At 41.9% G+C, this 17,615-nt stretch overlaps 1 protein-coding gene across 5 annotated transcripts in view; it reads left to right on the top strand.

Moving 5' to 3' along the window:
* TMEM192 (transmembrane protein 192) overlaps positions 1–15,629 on the top strand; it is a 40,784-nt gene extending 25,155 nt beyond the window's left edge. The window contains exons 4-6 of one of the 5 annotated variants that reach the window (XM_078069412.1): positions 1,491–1,593; positions 1,926–2,005; positions 14,013–15,629. In XM_078069412.1, coding sequence (XP_077925538.1) covers positions 1,491–1,593; positions 1,926–2,005; positions 14,013–14,140 — 311 coding nt within the window. In that variant the 3' untranslated portion in view covers positions 14,141–15,629. The other 4 variants (XM_078069413.1, XM_036112132.2, XM_036112133.2 and 1 more) reach the window with 4 other exon arrangements.
* Positions 15,630–17,615: the final 1,986 nt, after the last annotated feature.

Here is a 17,615-nt window from a genome sequence, read left to right as displayed (position 1 = left end):
CTAAAAGTTACGCATCTACACACTAGGGGGCAGCCCTCAGATGAACAGAGCCACCCAAACCTTTATAGTCACCTGCTTGGTGATCATTTCCATCCGGGCGTTGCAGTGTAGCAAGACAGAAGGGACCTGGACATCCTTCTCTTCTTCCAAACCTTCCCCCATCCTGTCCCTCCTCCCCTAGCTCAGCTAACAGTGCCAGCCCGCAGCTCTTGCTCAATCTGACCTTTTTGTCGTCCTGGATTCTTCCTTCCACCTCACTCTCCCTCCCTCAGTTATCAGTCGTGTTCAGTCTGCCTGCCTCCCACATCTGTCTCCTCTCCTCTGTCATTCCACTGCCTCGATCAGACGCTCCTCACATCCTGCGTGGATGATTCCAGCAGGCACGTTACTGGTCTCCCTTCCTCTGTCCTCTTAATTCGTATTCCTTCCTCCTGCCAGTGTAATTGTATTCAGAGATAACTCTGATCATTAACAACTTCCCTGTTCAGAGTTTTCCTAAAGGCCTAAGGAAGAAAATCTGAAATCTTGGTGTGGCATGAAAGGCTCTCCATGAGCTGGCCCTACTCAGCCCTGCCCTTCAGGGATGATGGTGAGCTAGTGACTCCCATTTACCCTCAGGACAAAATCTAAATGCCTTGACATGGCAACACCAGTCACTCACGTCTTCCCTGCCTACCTTTCCACCCCCTCATACACACACACACACACACACGCACGCACGCGCGCGCGCTCACACCCACACCATTCCTCAAGGTCCTAAGTATTTGTTCAGGCTCTTCCTGTACCTAAAACATCCTTCTCTCTTCCCCTAGTTTGTGCGATTAGTTCTCGTGTTTCCCTCAAGGCTGGACTCAACGCCCTACCATCCTCCTTCTCCAGGATTTTCCCTCCCATCCCACTCCTGCTTAGTTAAGGGGCTGCTTTCCAGGGCTGTCACAGCTCCTTGTGCAAGCTTTGATTTTGGTTCTTTTCATATTGTCTTGGAATGTAGAGTTATCATCTATATTTTTCCCTGGACCAGTAGCGCTTTTTATAGGGTAGTATCAACAATGGAGGCTTCAAAGTCATGATTCCTGGATTGGAAACCCGGCTACGTATTTAACTCCCCTGGGCTTCACTTTATTGTAGAAAGTATGCGTAATAAGGGCATCTACTTCAGGGGGTGATTCTGAGAACTGGATGAGGCCGTCCATGCACAAGAGTTCACCTGTGCCTTCTTCTGTGTTTTAAATTCACAAAAAAATCATAGCTGTTATTATCATCAACAATAATGATACTCTCTGTGTTCCCAGTGTTTAGTTCAGGCCTGGCACATAGACTTTCAAAGGCTTGAGTGCCTCAATATTCAAACCTGTTCATTCACTTTATGAAGCATTTTTATCCGCATTAACTTACTTGAAAAGCATAGCCAATTAATATAATTTGAAAAAATGGAAGTAAAAGTTTTTTCATAATTAGATAACCTGACAATAATGACTTTATTATTTTAGTGAAAATTCGAAAATTTAATAAAGCCAAACCACAGCCTGATGTACTTGAAGAGGAAAAAATCTATGCTTACCCCAGCAATATTACCTCGGAGACTGGATTCAGGTAAGCTTTGGGTGGGGAATGAAAGACTACAGAAAGAGAATTATAAGGTTCCTCCCCCCCCCCCCCCCCCCCCGCCCCGGATATCTAGAAAACATTCTTACGCTTGGAGTTTATGATTATGCATATGTGCCTTTAGAATTAAGTTTGATTTGCTTACTCCCATTCAGCTGGATAAAACCAAGTCTAATGAAAGAATCTCATTTTGGAATATTACCTTGGCTTACAACATCTTAAGAAAAAGTCACAACTACAGTATGCTGTACTGAAAACTGGGAGGGGACCCATTTGCAAAGAGAGGAATGAGTATTGGTGAATATGTTGATTCTTCGCAGGACTATTTCAAGCCTAGAAGACATCGTTGAAAAGCAAGGAGACATAATCGCCTACCTGAAGCGACACAATGCCCTGCTGAGTAAGCGCTTGTTGACTTTCACTTCCTCTGACCTCGACTCTCCGCCTAGTCGCGCGTGAGAGGCTCAAGGTCAGGACAGCAGTTGCAGAGGAATGCAGAGGAATCTAAGACTGACTGGATGACCTGACAAGCTGTCCTCGGGAATGGCAGTTTTGGCCAGATAACATTTGACAGTTTTTGTTGGAAGCCTGAATTTCGCTCTCACCTGTGTGGCTGTTTAGTAGGTGGGACTTGTGGGTCACTTGAAAGGTACTTCGTAGAGCCCGGATAACTCGAGGAAAACACATGTGTTTGCACATTTTGAAGTTGTTTAACTGTCTGGTTTATCCTAAGATCAAAGGTATAGTTTAAACATCTTCTTGCCCAACATTAGAACCCGGTAATAATTTGGCTATTTATAGGGAGGAAATCTGACATGATGATCCGGTTGAAACAAGGGTTTGATCAAATAAGTTCTTTCCACTCTTAAAGTGATGACAGAAGTCAGTAGTTTTTATGGTTAATGTTGTTTTCCCCTGCAGAGCCTCCTCATGTACTGGACATGCTTGTGTGGTATGGGATTACAGTTTGGCCCATGTAGCTCTTATGGAGAATTTCCTCTTTGTAAGACCAGTCTCACTAGGTGATTTACTATGCAAACTCCTACAGTTTTCCATTCTCCAGAAATAAGATAATCAAGATTACTTGGACCAGTGTTAGACTGACCAGTGTTGCTCGTTACATCAGCAGCACCTTCCACTGGCAACAGCTGAAATACTTTGGAGAAAACTTGAGAACGTTCCCTTTATTTTAATCCTTCTTCAAAAAGTTGCCATGTGTTTCAGTATTGACTATACCTTGATTAGATCAAGAAAGGTATGTTCTGTGGCTTTACATTGGTCTAAAAAGAACCTTTTTTAGCCTTGAATTACACTTTCTTAAGTTTTATTTATTTAAGTAATCTCTACACCCAATGTGAGGCTTGAACTCAGAACCCAGAGATCAAGAGTCACAGGCTCTTCCAACTGAGCCAGCCAGGCCCCCCTTGGAGTATACTTTTAAATTATGAGAATAAGGTGTCATATAAACTTGCATATAGATATTAATCATATCTAATTCTCCAGGGGAAATGAAGCATTTTGATGAGTAAAGGGCATTATTTCCCCAGTTTTCCTAGTTTGCCCCTTTAATTTATCCATTTGCATTAGCACCTTTATATACTGCCCTAGAAAGCTTAATAGGATGGGAGGGGACATTTGTGATCATGTGTGTTGGTCATTAGCCGAATAATCAAGACCTCATTTGAAAACCCGTAAGCTATACACAACTATTTGGCAGGGGATGTATTGATTTGGTCACATCCAGGTACTTAGGAGGGCAAACACCAGTTTCCTTTAGATCTAGTCATTGATGGGACATTCTAAAAGCTTTCTACCAAGGTAAAAGTGTTGGTATGTCACCTGTAGGGAATCTCCTTGAGGCCTCAAAATGACAATGTTCACAAACTAAAGCCAAAATTATATTTTTTAAAATTCAGATTGTATCCAAGTTTCCTGACTTATCTTCTCTCCCTTCTTTTTTTTTCTTTTTTTCTTTCTTTCTTTTTAATAAGTCTATCTCAAAGCCATTGCCTTCTCTGGAAATCTGTCTCTGTGTTCTGGAAGAAGCTATAAACTGCCTTTGTTGGTCTGCAGCCTCCTCAGGAGCTTCCTGGGTATAATCTGAAACTGGCCCTTGTACATGGAGGGCTGGGAGAGAACAAAGAAAGAGGCAGACCCCTCCAGACTGGTAGGTAGGGGCTTTAATAAACAAGGGAACTTACTTGTTACAAGGCTTGTCTTGGGTGCCTACAGGGTGAGCAGATCCCTGCATCCGCCTGCCAGAATCATGAAAGTTTATAAAGAGGCCTTAACTGGGGGTGCCTGGGTGGCTCAGTCGTTAAGCGTCTGCCTTCGGCTCAGGTCATGATCCCAGGGTCCTGGGATCGAGCCCCGCATCGGGCTCCCTGCTCCGCGGGAAGCCTGCTTCTCCCTCTCCCACTCCCCATGCTTGTGTTCCTGCTCTCGCTGTGTCTCTCTCTGTCAAATAAATAAATAAAATCTTAAAAAAAAAAAAAGAGGGCTTAACTGGGTTCAGTCACATATACCATCCAGATCTCTCAACAGCACTCTGCTCTCTCAAAGGTATGTCCTTGGACCAGCTCCCACTGTGCGAACGGTGGGCAGAATATACATTCCAAGGACAGGGGAGGGGGTGAGCAGCCTCTGAAGGCCCAAGTCCAGCTCATGGATGAACTAGCAGTCATGTCCTCTCGATGACCTCCTCCCAACAGCCTTCAGCTATTTTCCTTTTCAAAAGGAAAACACCAGTGGGAGATGGTTCTTATTTAGTTTTAAATGCAATTGGGGTCTATAGTCAGTTTCTAAGGTTTATAGGATGAACTTTGGCTTACAGAGAAAGATACAGTTAAAAAGTTAGGATACTCAGATTCTAATGTATGTCTGTAGAACCACAAAGAATTTTCTAAACTCAATAATGAACATATCAAACAATAAGAAAAATGAAACAAAGTATCAGAACTAGGAGAACGCGGTAATGAAAAAGCACTTTAAATGTTAAGCATTCTATTCGCCAGGCAGGTGGTGTGCTAGCACGGCAGATACAAAAGTTAAGAAGAGCCTGGTTTGTAAGGAGGAAGAGGACTAGGATTTCTAGGCTCTGTGCTAAGTGAAATAATGGCCTGTAAGCCCAAGGAACTGTAGGAACTTCAGGTCAGGGTGCCCTGGCAGGGAAGGGGCTGTAGGAATTCCAGGCAAATTAAAGAGTAAAGCAAGGCAGCTACAAAGGTCACAGGCACTGTGTCGAGTCTGAACCAAAAGTGTGAGGGAGGACAGGGAGGAGAGCTGGAGAGCGTCAGATCTGGGAGGGTGCCCTGATGTTGCCTGTGTGAGGGATCCCCTGGAATGGGATCCACTAAAGAGTTTCAAGCAAGGAAGCGACAGAGTCCGTTTTATTTTCAGGAGGATCCGATTACAGTGCAATGTGGAGGAAAGCTAGGTGGCAGAAAGAGTTGGCCCTGAACTAGGGCAGGCATAGTAACGTTTTATTGAAAAGTCTGTATGCATATATGGGTAATATGTATTTCTATAATTTGGGGATTTTATTTCAGATGACAACAGCATCATGACTTAGAAGTTAAAAGCTCATTTTTTAGAAGAGCAATGTTGAAAAATAGAAGGAAAAAAATCATTTGAAATCCCACTGCCAAGGAATTGTACCAATACTGCTTGCTGTCCCGTACTCTCACCCACTGTGGGTGTCATCAGTCTATTTCATTCTAGCCCATCTGATGGATTAAAAAAAAAATGCATCATTGTTTCACATTGCATTTCTTTGACTACTAATGAAGTTGAGCATTTTCCTCCATATTCTTTGGCCTTTTGTCAGTCTTTTGGAATGTGTATGGGTCAGGTCTTTTGCTTATTTTTCTCCTGGGATGTTCTTTTTCTTAACAAACATAATATTCTTTTATATATAAGGAGAGTCCTCAGTTTCTATTTGTTGGAAATATTTCATTGCTTTGTGTTCTTCTGCAGACACTGCAGCGTAGACTTCCTCTGCTGCAGCACTAGTGAAAAAGCTCCCACCAGTGCATCGCTAAAAGCCACATTAGATGTATTCTTGTGTTGAGAGTCAGCAGTGTCTTGACTGAATTTTAAGACACCCAAAGGGTATATTAAAAGGGCTGGAGGCCCTTTTCTTCTTCCAGGGACTCAAACCCAAGTCTTACATGAATCAAGCTAATTCTTTCTCCTCTTTCCTCTAAGGCAGCATTCCCCAACCTTGGTACTACTGACATTTCAGGTTGGATTATCTTTGTTGTGAGCGGCTCTCCTGTGAATTGTAGGATGCTTAATTAGTATTTCTGGCTCCAGGATACCTCTGCATACCCCCCAGTTGTTACAGCCAAAAATGCCTCCATAACATGTGTTTGATTTTATTTAACACTTAGCATTTCATTACTGCCCATGTGCCGGAGTGTATATTCTAGGTGCTGGGAACTCAGGGGTCAATAAGACAGAAAAGGTTCCTGTTCTCGTGGAGTCTACATTCTAATGATGGTATCAGGGTGGGAGTAGAGGGAAGGTGGAAGTTAACACAATAAACAAGTAAACCGATCATTGGGTTTGATGAGTTTGATTATTCATCTGTAAATCAGACCTCATGGAGCACTCTTATGTTAATATAACTTATAGAGGGGGTGCCTGGGTGGCTCAGTCCGTTAAGCGCCGCCTTCATGTCATGAGGTCATGATCTCAGAGTCCTGGATCAAGCCTTGCATCGGGCTCCCTGCTCGGCAGAGAGTTTGCTTCTCCCTCTCCCTCTGCCCCTACCCTCCACTCATGCTTGTGCTCTCTCTTTCTATCTCTCTCTCAAATAAATAAATAAAATCTTTTTTTTTAAATGTGACTTATAGAGAAAATTTACCTTCTGTGTACTGTAACCATTCAGAAAATCAAATGGCAAATGAAATGAACTTTATGTTCTTCTTTCCCCATCCATTTTACAGAAAAGACTTATTTTAGTGACTTCACAACCTGACCAGAGATGGTTTTGTAAGTCTTAAATTTTTAAGGAAACAAACCTTGAATATATGACAATCACAAATCACAAAAATCTCAAAACTTGCCCTAGGTTTCCTAAGGAAAACGGTTTCATTTGTAAACCAAGGAAGCCTGTCTCTAATTCTTCTCTGCATTGTAATTCAGTCTCACTTTTCACCCTACTACTCCACTGAAACGGTTCTTTTCAAGGTTACCAAGAATGCCCTTCTGTGTTGCTTGAGCTAGGGATGAGTGCCTAGGTCTCCTCTTCCTTAGCCTGTCAGCAGTCGTAGACTCAGCTGAGCACTCCCTCCATGATTCATCTTCTTCATTTTGGCTTTCAAGACCCTGCAAACTCCTGGTTGTCTTCCAACCTCATTGGCTTCTTCTTCTGTGTCCTTTGCAGGTTCCTTTTCTTCTCCTTGCACTCCAGAGCTCAATCCCTAGGCCTCTTTCTTCTCCATCAGTACTTACTCTCTTGGTAATCTTGTGGCTTTAATACAGTCTACAAGCTGGCAACTCACAAATGTGTACCTCCAGCCAGGTCTTCTTGAACTCCAGACTCATGTACCCAACTGCCTCATCTAGAGCTCTACTTTAATGTCCAGGACATCGCAAACATAACATGTCCAAGGCAGGGCTGTGCTCCAGAGCTGTTCTCTGTCTCCATGGTGATGGTTCCTCACAGCCCACATACAGTCTCTCAGCAAATCCTGCTGACTTTTCCTTTAAAACAGATCCAGAATCTATCTTCTTCACATGGATTATTGTAATAGTCTCTTAAGTGTCTTTTAGCTTTTAACTGCCACAATCCACCCCCTACACACACACACACACACACACACACACACACACACACACACACACACACACTCCCAAAACATCAGTATTTAATACAATAGCAAAGAGGTTCTTCTAAAACATCCATCAGATGTTGTTACTCTAAGGGCTCCCTATCTCAGTAAAACCAAAGCCTGAGGGGCACCTGGGTGGCTCAGTCGTTAAGCATCTGCCTCCGGCTCAGGTCATGATCCCAGGGTCCTGGGATTGAGCCCCGCGTTGGGCTCCCTGCTTGGCGGGAAGCCTGCTTCTCCCTCTGCCTTCTCCCCCTGCTTGCGTTTCCTCTCTCACTGTGTCTCTCTCTGACAAATAAACAAAATCTTTCAAAAAAACGAAAAAAAAACAAAGCCTGACAGTGACCTCCAGGGCTCTAGAAAATCTGCCCCACCTCCCACCCTTAACTCCTCTCTTCCTACTCTTCCGTTGCTTACTGTTTCAGCTACGTTGTGGTTTTTGGATTGTGAGGCCCAAACCCACCTCAGACCTTTGCAGTTGCTGTTCCGTCTACTTGGAATGATCAATTCCCATATACCCTTCATCCTTCAAGTCTCTGTTAAATGTTACTTTCTCAGTGAGGCCTGCTCTGGACCACTGTTTAAAACTACAGCTTTCCCCACACTCAGCACTTTCTATCTCCCTTACCCTTATAGGGGTTTATATTCTGTCACCCTAAAATATGCCACTTTGGCTTATTGATTATTTTGAATTAGAGATACTTGAGAAACAGCGAATGCAAGAACTCTCTGACCCGCCTCTGTCTCCATGAGAGGAGATGATAAATTTCCCATGTGAAAGGTGTCCTCCCTGTCCCAGGAGGGTAGGAGACATCCATATGACCAGAGATGGGATTTAGGGCTAGAAACTATATAAACAAACCTTGTTACTTCTTTACCAATTCACTATCCCCAAGCCCAAACCCCATTGTCTTGTCAGTTTTTCCTAAATGTGTTGTTTCTTTGTCTAAAAGGCTTAAAGGCCTCCTGCTTTGGTCACTTCTTTGAGTCTCACCTTTTCATTGGGCTCTTGTATGTATGCAATTAAATTTGTTTTTCTCTTGTTAATCTGTCTTATGTCCATTTTATTATTAGACCACCAAAGAATCTAGAAGGGAAGAAAGGAAATTTTTTCTTCCCCTATACCCTGTTTGAATTGTTTTCCACTGTACTTATCACCTACAATATTATATAATTTCCTCATTCACTTTATTTCTCCTGACTACAATGTCATCATACCAATTTTGGAAATAGCAAAGATTTAGAAGAAAAAAATAAAATCATTATCCTGCATAAATGTTCATTTGAAAGGAACACAACAGAAAACAAAGGAAATATCAGACATGTATGGAATAACATCAGAAATAGGACAAAAACATCCACACTTGTTTCTGTAGGTTCTAACAAAATATGTATATAAGAAAAAGGATATGAAGCTATATAATTTGAAAAGGGAGTGCTAAAATTACCATTATTTGCAGAAATATGATTGAAGATGCAGAAATCTCCAAAGAACCTACTGGGAAAACTATTACAAAAAATACAGAAATAAGAGAATTCAGTAAGGTGGCTGGGAGCAAAGTTAATATGTACAAATCTATTGCTTTATGGACGCCTGGGTGGCTGATGGTTAAGCATCTACCTTTGGCTCAGGTCATGATCCCAGGGTCCTGGGACTGAGTCCCACATTGGGCTCCTTGCTCAGTGAGGAGCCTGCTTCTCCCTCTGCCTGCCGCTCCCCCCTGCTTTGTGCTCTCTCTCTCTCTCTTTGACAAATAAATAAATAAAATCTTTTTAAAAAATCTATTGCTTTATATAACAAGTACCAACTAGAAGATGCAATTCAAAAAAAGGCCGCGTTTATAATAACCAAAAAAAAAAAAAATTAAATACCCAGATCTTTTTGAAGAAAACTTAAGAACATGACTGAAAGCTGTAAGACAATGAAAAGGCATGACACGGGCACCTGGGTGACTCAATCGATCTATGAGGACTAGTGCTAAGATATCAGCCATATTATAATAACAATAATAATTAAAACAATGAGCTACTGTCCACAAATAATCAGATCAATGTACCAAAAAAGGAAATGTAGAAAGAAACCAAAGTGTATATGGGAATTTAGGATATAAAGGTGACACTTCAAATCACCACCAAAAAGTTAGCTCATTCAGTAAATGGTATTGAGACGAGGTAAACCATCAAGGGAAAACACAGGTTTGTGAAAGGATTTCCTTCCATCTAAAATGGAACTGGAAGATATGAAATGGAGAACCTCACATGTGCCTTTAGAAGCATGGAATTTAAGAACTGAGAGTGATTTCCCATAAATGCGTGATTTACAGAAGATAGACTTACCTCCTAACCAATGAACATCCACCAAGAATCTCTCCCCATCCTCAAGCCAATGAATTTATTGTTTGAACTCTAGCTGGATACCCCCCCACACACTGTATTCCTTGCCCATAAATACAGCCTGCCCCAAATCCTTAACAAACTTGCCTGTAGCTTGCTAGAGTATGCATTCCCTGAATTGCAGTTCCTCTGCTATTCCCAGATAAACTCAATTTCTGGTAATTTGAGCTTGCTTCAGTTTACCCCTTTATTTAACAGATTATTATATCTCTACCTTAGAATTCATATCTAATAAATTCTAGCTGATTCAAAGATTTCACTGTTTGAAATGAAACTATGAAAGTACCATAAATAATGGGAGAGGTCTTTCAAATCATCTCAGAGTGAGGTAACTTTTTCTAAGATTGGCAAAAAGCCTGATATATTTAACTACATAAAAATTTAAATTTCCAGTTCCATCCACGTCGTTGCAAATGGCAAGATCTCATTCCTTTTGATGGCTGCATAATATTCCATTGTATATATATACCACCTCTTCTTTATCCATTCATCTGTCGATGGACATCTTGGCTCTTTCCACAGTTTGGCTATTGTGGACATTGCTGCTATAAACATCAGGGTGCACGTACCCCTTCGGATCCTTACATTTGTATCTTTGGGGTAAATACCCAGTAGTGCAATTGCTGGATCATATGGTAGCTCTATTTTCAACTTTTTGAGGAACCTCCATACTGTTTTCCAGAGTGGTTGCACCAGCTTGCATTCCCACCAACAGTGTAGAAGGGTTCCCCTTTCTCCGCATCCTCGCCAACATCTGTCATTTCCTGACTTGTTAATTTTAGCCATTCTGACTGGTGTGAGGTGGTATCTCATTGAGGTTTTGATTTGGATTTCCCTAATGCCGAGCGATGTTGAGCACTTTTTCATGTGTCTGTTGGCCATTTGGATGTCTTCTTTGGAAAAATGTCTGTTCATGTCTTCTGCCCATTTCTTGATTGGATCATTTCTTCTTTGGGTGTTGAGGTTAAGAAGCTCTTTATAGATTTTGGATACTAGCCCTTTATCTGATATGTCGTTTGCAAATATCTTCTCCCATTCTGTCGGTTGTCTTTTGGTTTTGTTGACTGTTTCTTTTGCTGTGCAAAAGCTTTTTATCTTGATGAAATCCCAATAGTTCATTTTTGCCCTTGCTTCCCTTGCCTTTGGTGATGTTTCTAGGAAGAAGTTGCGGAGGGTGTTATGCTGAGCGAAATAAGTCAATCTGAGAAAGACATGTATCATATGACCTCACTGATATGAGGAATTCTTAATCTCAGGAAACAAACTGAGGGTTGCTGGAGTGGTGGGGGGGTGGGAGGGATGGGGTGGCTGGGTGATAGACACTGGGGAGGGTATGGGCTATGGTGAGCGCTGTGAATTGTGCAAGACTGTTGAATCACAGATCTGTACCTCTGAAACAAATAATGCAATATATGTTAAGAAAAAAAAAAAGAAGATAGCAGGAGGGGAAGAATGAAGGGGGGAATCAGAGGGGGAGACGAACCATGAGAGACTATGGACTCTGAAAAACAAACTGAGGGTTCTAGAGGGGAGGGGAGTGGGAGGATGGGTTAGCCTGGTGATGGGTATTAAAGAGGGCACGTTCTGCATGGAGCACTGGGTGTTATGCACAAACAACGAATCATGGAACACTACATCAAAAACTAATGATGTATGGTGATTAACATAACAATAAAAATTTTAAAAAAAATTTAAATTTCCCCTTGGCAAAAACTCTTATGAGATGAATAAACCAAAAGAAGACAAATAAAAAACTGAATAAAAAAATATTTACAGGGACACCTGGGTGGCTCAGTTGGTTAAGCGTCTGCCTTTGGCTCAGGTCATGATCCCAGGGTCCTGGGATTGAGTCCACATCGAGCTCCCTGCTCAGCGGGGAGCCTGTTTCTCCTTGTCTGCTGCTCACTCTGCATGTGTGCCTTCCCTCTCTCTCTCTCTGAAAAATAAAATCTTTAAAAATATATATTTATAATTAATGTCACAGATTGCAGTTTATGATTTATAAAAGGGAAATGTATATTTGGCATAGAGCTCCTAAAACCCTTGAAATTTCCTAAGAGCTCTAGGAACATCTTTTGTTAAAATGGTTGGTCTTTCAGCGGGTTTCTGAATAGTTCCAGAGCCATAAAAGTGAAAGGAGTGTCTTGTTACTCATAACAAGCCCCTTTCAACCACACCTGACTTTATGTATTGAGGTGACTTTTGGAAATCCCCTAAGGAAAAGGGCTGGTTGTCTGGAAGACCAATCACATGACTTAGAGAGTTGGAACTTTTTTATTTTTTTAAGATTTTATTTATTTATTTGACAGAACAAGAAAGCAGGAGAGCACAAGCAGGGGGGCGGCAGAGGGAGCGGGAGAAGCAGCCCCCAGCCGAGCAGGGAGCCCGATACAGGGCTCAATCCCAGGACCCTGGGATCATGACCTGAGCCGAAGGCAGTCACTTAACCAACTGAGCCACCCAGGCGTCCCGAGAGTTGGAACTTACAGTCCACCTCTGCCAACCTGTGGTGGGGGAAACTGGGTAGCTAGGAGATGAGTGGGAGTGAGACTTCATTGTATAATCCCTTCTATCTTTTGAATTTTGAAACTTGATTTTTATACCTATTCAAATATTACATTTAAGATTTTTTAAAAAGATTATTTGTTTATTTATTTATTTATTAGAGAGAGAGAGTGGGGTAAGGAGCAGAGGGAGAGGGACTAGCAGACTCAGCGTGGGAGGGGCCTTGCGGGGGAGGGGGAAGGGTGGGCGGACCTTGATCCCAGGACACTGAGATCACGACCTGAACCGAAACCAAGACTCCGTTGCTTAACCAAACTGAACCGTCAGGTGACCCTACATTTAAGATTTTAAAAAAGCAAAGCAAAGAACATGCAGCTCACAGATCAAACATAGTGGCCAAAAATCATGTGAAAAAATGTTCCACCTTATTACCTATTTGGGAAATAGAAGTTAAACAGGGTATATTGCCAGAGAGGGAGACAAACCATAAGAGACTCTTATTTTTTTTTTTTTTTAAGATTTTATTTATTTATTTGAGAGAGAGAGAGAGAGCACATGAGAGGGGGAGGGTCAGAGGGAGAAGCAGACTCCCTGCCAAGCAGGGAGCCCGATGCGGGGCTCGATTCCAGGACTCTAGGATCATGACCTGAGCCGAAGGCAGTCGCTCAACCAACTGAGCCACCCAGGCGCCCCTCATAAGAGACTCTTAACTAGAGGTTCATATATGTTGACCATGTTGGATTCAGCTGTCTCCCCTTTCATAACTCCCCTATATGTTCCCCGGGTGACCAATACTGACCCATAGGTAGGGACATCTCTACACCCCTATTCAGCAGGAAGACGTTACAGAAGATGAGACCTTCCACTTTCAACAACCTTAAAGATTTAAGGATCAAAATTGTTCAGGGGGGAAATGATGAGGGAGCAGAAGGCTAGCTGAAGACAAAGCATAAGCTTACACCCTGCAACCTCCACCCCCCTACCCCCGCCCAGGGGAATATGTGTGACATTCTTCCAGAATCTCCCAACTATCTTAATGTTAATACCTTGCTAGAGGGGAAAACAACCTTACCTTGACAATAGCAAGGCCTCTGGTATCTTGTAGGTCCTCTAGCATATGAAAGTTCTTTTGAAAACCTCCCTTTTCCTTACTTCCCCCAACTCCCAAGTATATAATCACCACTCCTGAAGACCCCAGTGCAGCAGCTTTTTCTGCCCCCGGGTCCTGTCCTTGTGCTTTAATAAACCACCATTTTGCACCAAAAAAAAAAAAAAAAGAGAGACTCTTAACTCTAGGAAAGAAACTGAGGGTTGGGGCTACTGGGGTGATGGACATTAAGGAGGGCATGTGATGTAATGAGCACTGGGTATTATACACAACTGATGAATCACCGAACTCAACCTCTGAAACTAATAATACATTATATGTTAATTAATTGAATTTAAATTTAAAAAGTAGAGTAGCAAGAGTGAGATTAGTCATACCCAATTTTGGCATAAGTGTGCACAAATGGATATATCAATAATGGTCAAATAAGTGGAAAAGCATTCTTAGTGGTAGCTTGACCTAATAATTTTTACCCCAACCATCTTTCCTACAAAAGTATTCGTGTGTGAAAAGTTATATGAGTGAAGGTTTACGTCATTATTTTCTCTTTTCTTTTTTTACAGATTTTATTTATTTATTTGGGAGAGAGAGCATGGTGGGGGGAGTAGAGGGAGAAGGAGAAGCAGAACCCTCAGCTCAGTGGGGAACGCGATGTGGGACTCAATCCCAGGACCCCAGGATCATGACCTGAGCCAAAGGCGGATGCTTAACCAACTGAGCCACCCAGGTGCCCCTACTTCATTATTTTCATATTGAGTACATGAAATGAAATAGATTCAGTAGGTCAATCCTTAAAGAAGTTATGATAGATTCATGGCACGAAACACTCAGCAACATTAAGAAAAATATATGCATATACACATATGAACATGAAATAATGCCTCTAATATATTGTTAAGTGAAAAAAGCATGTTGTTCAACATATTTGTATAATGTTCTGACATTCCACTTAGGTTAAAAATTTGTGTGTGTGTGTGTGTGTGTGTGTGTGTGTGTGTGTGTGTCCGATAGAGAGAGAGAGAATCAAGACAGAAGTAGGCCCAGAAGGATATAAAACAAACTTAATAGTTCACGCTGTAAAGAGTATGTAACTAGGGAACGGGAGAATGAAAGGTAGGAGAGTTAAAGAAGAATAAAATAAAAGTAAAGGATTTTTGTCTTTTTATTCTACTTCTGTACCATTCAAAATTTTTACAGTGACTATTATTTTCTAATTAATAAAGAAATGTTCAATATATAGTAAATAAAAAATGTAAGTTACAACTCAGTATATTTAGTACAACTGCTTTTTAAGTAATAGTGCATGCTATACATACAAAGAAAACCTGGTACTTGAAAGAAAAGATGGTGTGGAATACACAAATTTCCTACTGTTTCTCCCTGAACCGCCCTAAAATGATAGTAAAGAATTTGTTAAGCATAAACTCAGAATGACTGAAGAATAGAGGAGGAAACAATTTTTTTTTTTTTTTACTGTAAAGCCTCAAAACACCTCCGAGTGTTGCTAGTTCTGCTCCAAGTACGGGCTCTGGTCTGCTGCTGGCACCTGCAACCAGCCCATCAGAAGAGGAGGCTGGAGAGCCAGGAGGTAAATCAACTCTGTCACTAAGCATTAAAAGCAGAGGACTTTTTTTTTTCCATAGCTAGATTTCTGAATACTGGAAGCAGTGTGTTGGTTTAAATTCCAGTGCATACTCCTTATCTCCTAGAGGACCAGTAACTATCTGTTAATGGTTCAAGGACTGGCTAATTGAGTGGCACTGGTCTTTATTAACTGTCTTTACTTCTTCACTTCTCTCTTGAACCCACATTCTGTCTGGCTTTTGCTTCCACTGCTCCCCAGAAACTACGGTTGTCAAGTAGTTGACTAGGGGCTTCCATGTTGCTCGATCAGTACTCACCCTTCACTGTCCTGGATCTGAGTTCATCATGGCCTCCCTGATATACTTTCTTTACTCAGCTTCCAGGTCACCACAAACTTTTAGTTTCTTCTCACCTTACCGGTGATTTCTTCTCAGTCTCCTTTGCTGTTTCCCCGTTTTCTAGACCCAGTTTTCACATTTATATACAGCAAAATTCACTGTTGGTATGAAGTTCTGTGTCTTTTGAAAAAAGTACAGATAAAGTTGTATGACCAATACCACAATAGTAGTAAGTTGAAACTCTGGGGAGGTTGAGATGAGATGAAGGTGGGGGTGGGGTGGTTCCTCTTTGTTGTTGATTTTTTTAAGATTATTTGTCAGAGGGGCGCCTGGGTGGCTCAGTTGGTTGGGCGGCTGCCTTCGGCTCAGGTCATGATCCTGGAGTCCCTGGATCGAGTCCCGCATCGGGCTCCCTGCTCGGCAGGGAGTCTGCTTCTCTCTCTGACCCTCCCCCTCTCATGCTCTCTCTCTCTATCTCATTCTCTCTCTCAAATAAATAAATAAAATCTTTAAAAAAAAAAAAAAAAAGATTGTCAGAGAGAGAGAGCACAAGCAGGGGGAGTGGCAGAGGGAGAGGGAGAAGCAGGCTCCCCACTGAGCAGGGAGCCCCATGCGGGACTCGATTCCAGGACCCTGGGATCATGACCTGAGCCGAAGGCAGCTGCCTAACCGACTGAGCCACCCATCCCTCTTTGTTGTTTTTTTTAAATTTGTAAGTAAAGTCTACACCCAATGCGGGGCTTGAACTCAAGACCCCAAGATCAAGAGTCACATGCTCTACCAACTGAGCCAGCCAGACACCCCTGGGTGAATGTGTTTTGCATGTGGGACACATGGGAATCTTTGGGGGCCAGAGAGTGGGCTGTAGTGGACAAGATAATGGCCCCTCTCCAGAGATGTTCATGTCTTAATTCCAAGAACCTGTATGTTAACTTATATGGCAAAAGGGGCTTTGCAGGTGTAATGAAATGAAGTATCATGAATGATGGAGAGGTTATCTCAAAATGCTTGTGTTGGTCCAGTGTAATCACTAGGGTCCTTATAGTAAGGGAAAGAAGAGAGCAGGAGAATAAGAGTCAGTGAAGATGTGACAAAGGAAGCAGAAGTCAGAGATGTGATGTTACACTGCTGGCCTCGCAGAGGGAGGAATGGACCATGAGGCAGGTGGCCTCAAGAAGCTGGAAAAGGCAGGGAGGAAATAATCCCTTTCTTTCCTAGAGCCTCCAGAAGGAATGCAGCCCTGCCCACAGCTTGGTTTTAGGACTGTGGACTTCCAAACTAGAAGACAATAGGTTTGTGTGGTTTTAAGCCACAGAGGTGTGACTCATGTGACAGCAGCAATAGAAAACTACTACAACAACCCAGATAAATAACTTCATCAGCCCTTCCCCCCAAAATATCGAATTCTCTATTCCCTTTGTAATTAAACCCTCCCCTGACTATTAACCACTGATAAGGATTGACCTGTTTTTTCTATCTGTATAGTTTTGTCGTTTCCAGAATGTCATATGAATGGAAACATATGGTATGTAGCCAGTTAGGTCTGTCTTCTTTCACTTAGCTAGTACATTTGAGATCCATCATGTTATGATTATCAATAGTTCATTTCTTTTTATTGCCAAATAGTATTCCATGAGCATACCAGTTTACCCTTTTCTCAGTTGAGACATTTGGGTTGCTCCCGCTTTGAAGCTCCTATGAATAAATCTGTGCTAAACATTTGCACTAATGTTTTTGTGTGAACTTCATTTAAGTGATGTCTTCATTTGGGTAAATACCTATGAGTGGGACTGTCGAGTAATATAGGAGGTATACCATTAACTTTATAAGAAATTGCCAAGCTATTTTCCAAAATAACTGTATCATTTTGCATTCCTAGCAGCACCATAATAAAAATTCCAGCTTCTCTGCATACTTGCCAGTGCTTGACATTATCACTTTTGAAAAATCTTAGCTATTCTAATAGGTGTATCATAGTATCTTACTGTGTTCTTTATTCTCATTTAACCAGTGGCTCTGATCTTGAGCATCTTTTCGTGTCTTATTGGTCGTCTGCTTGGGTTCTTCGATAAAATGTTCTAAACATTTATCCATTTTTTACTGGGTTGCTTGCTTTCTTAGTGTTGATTCTTAATTCTTTTTATATTTTATCTGCCCCTTGTGTGAGCCCCTCAGTTGTCTGGGACTTCGTAGGGGTTTACATCGTAGTGCATTTCTCAACGCATTTGCTTTGCTTCTTTGGTT

Source organism: Halichoerus grypus, chromosome 3, assembly GCF_964656455.1.
Source record: "Halichoerus grypus chromosome 3, mHalGry1.hap1.1, whole genome shotgun sequence".
Taxonomy (NCBI): domain Eukaryota; kingdom Metazoa; phylum Chordata; class Mammalia; order Carnivora; family Phocidae; genus Halichoerus; species Halichoerus grypus.
This window is presented reverse-complemented; position numbering and strand designations above follow the sequence as displayed.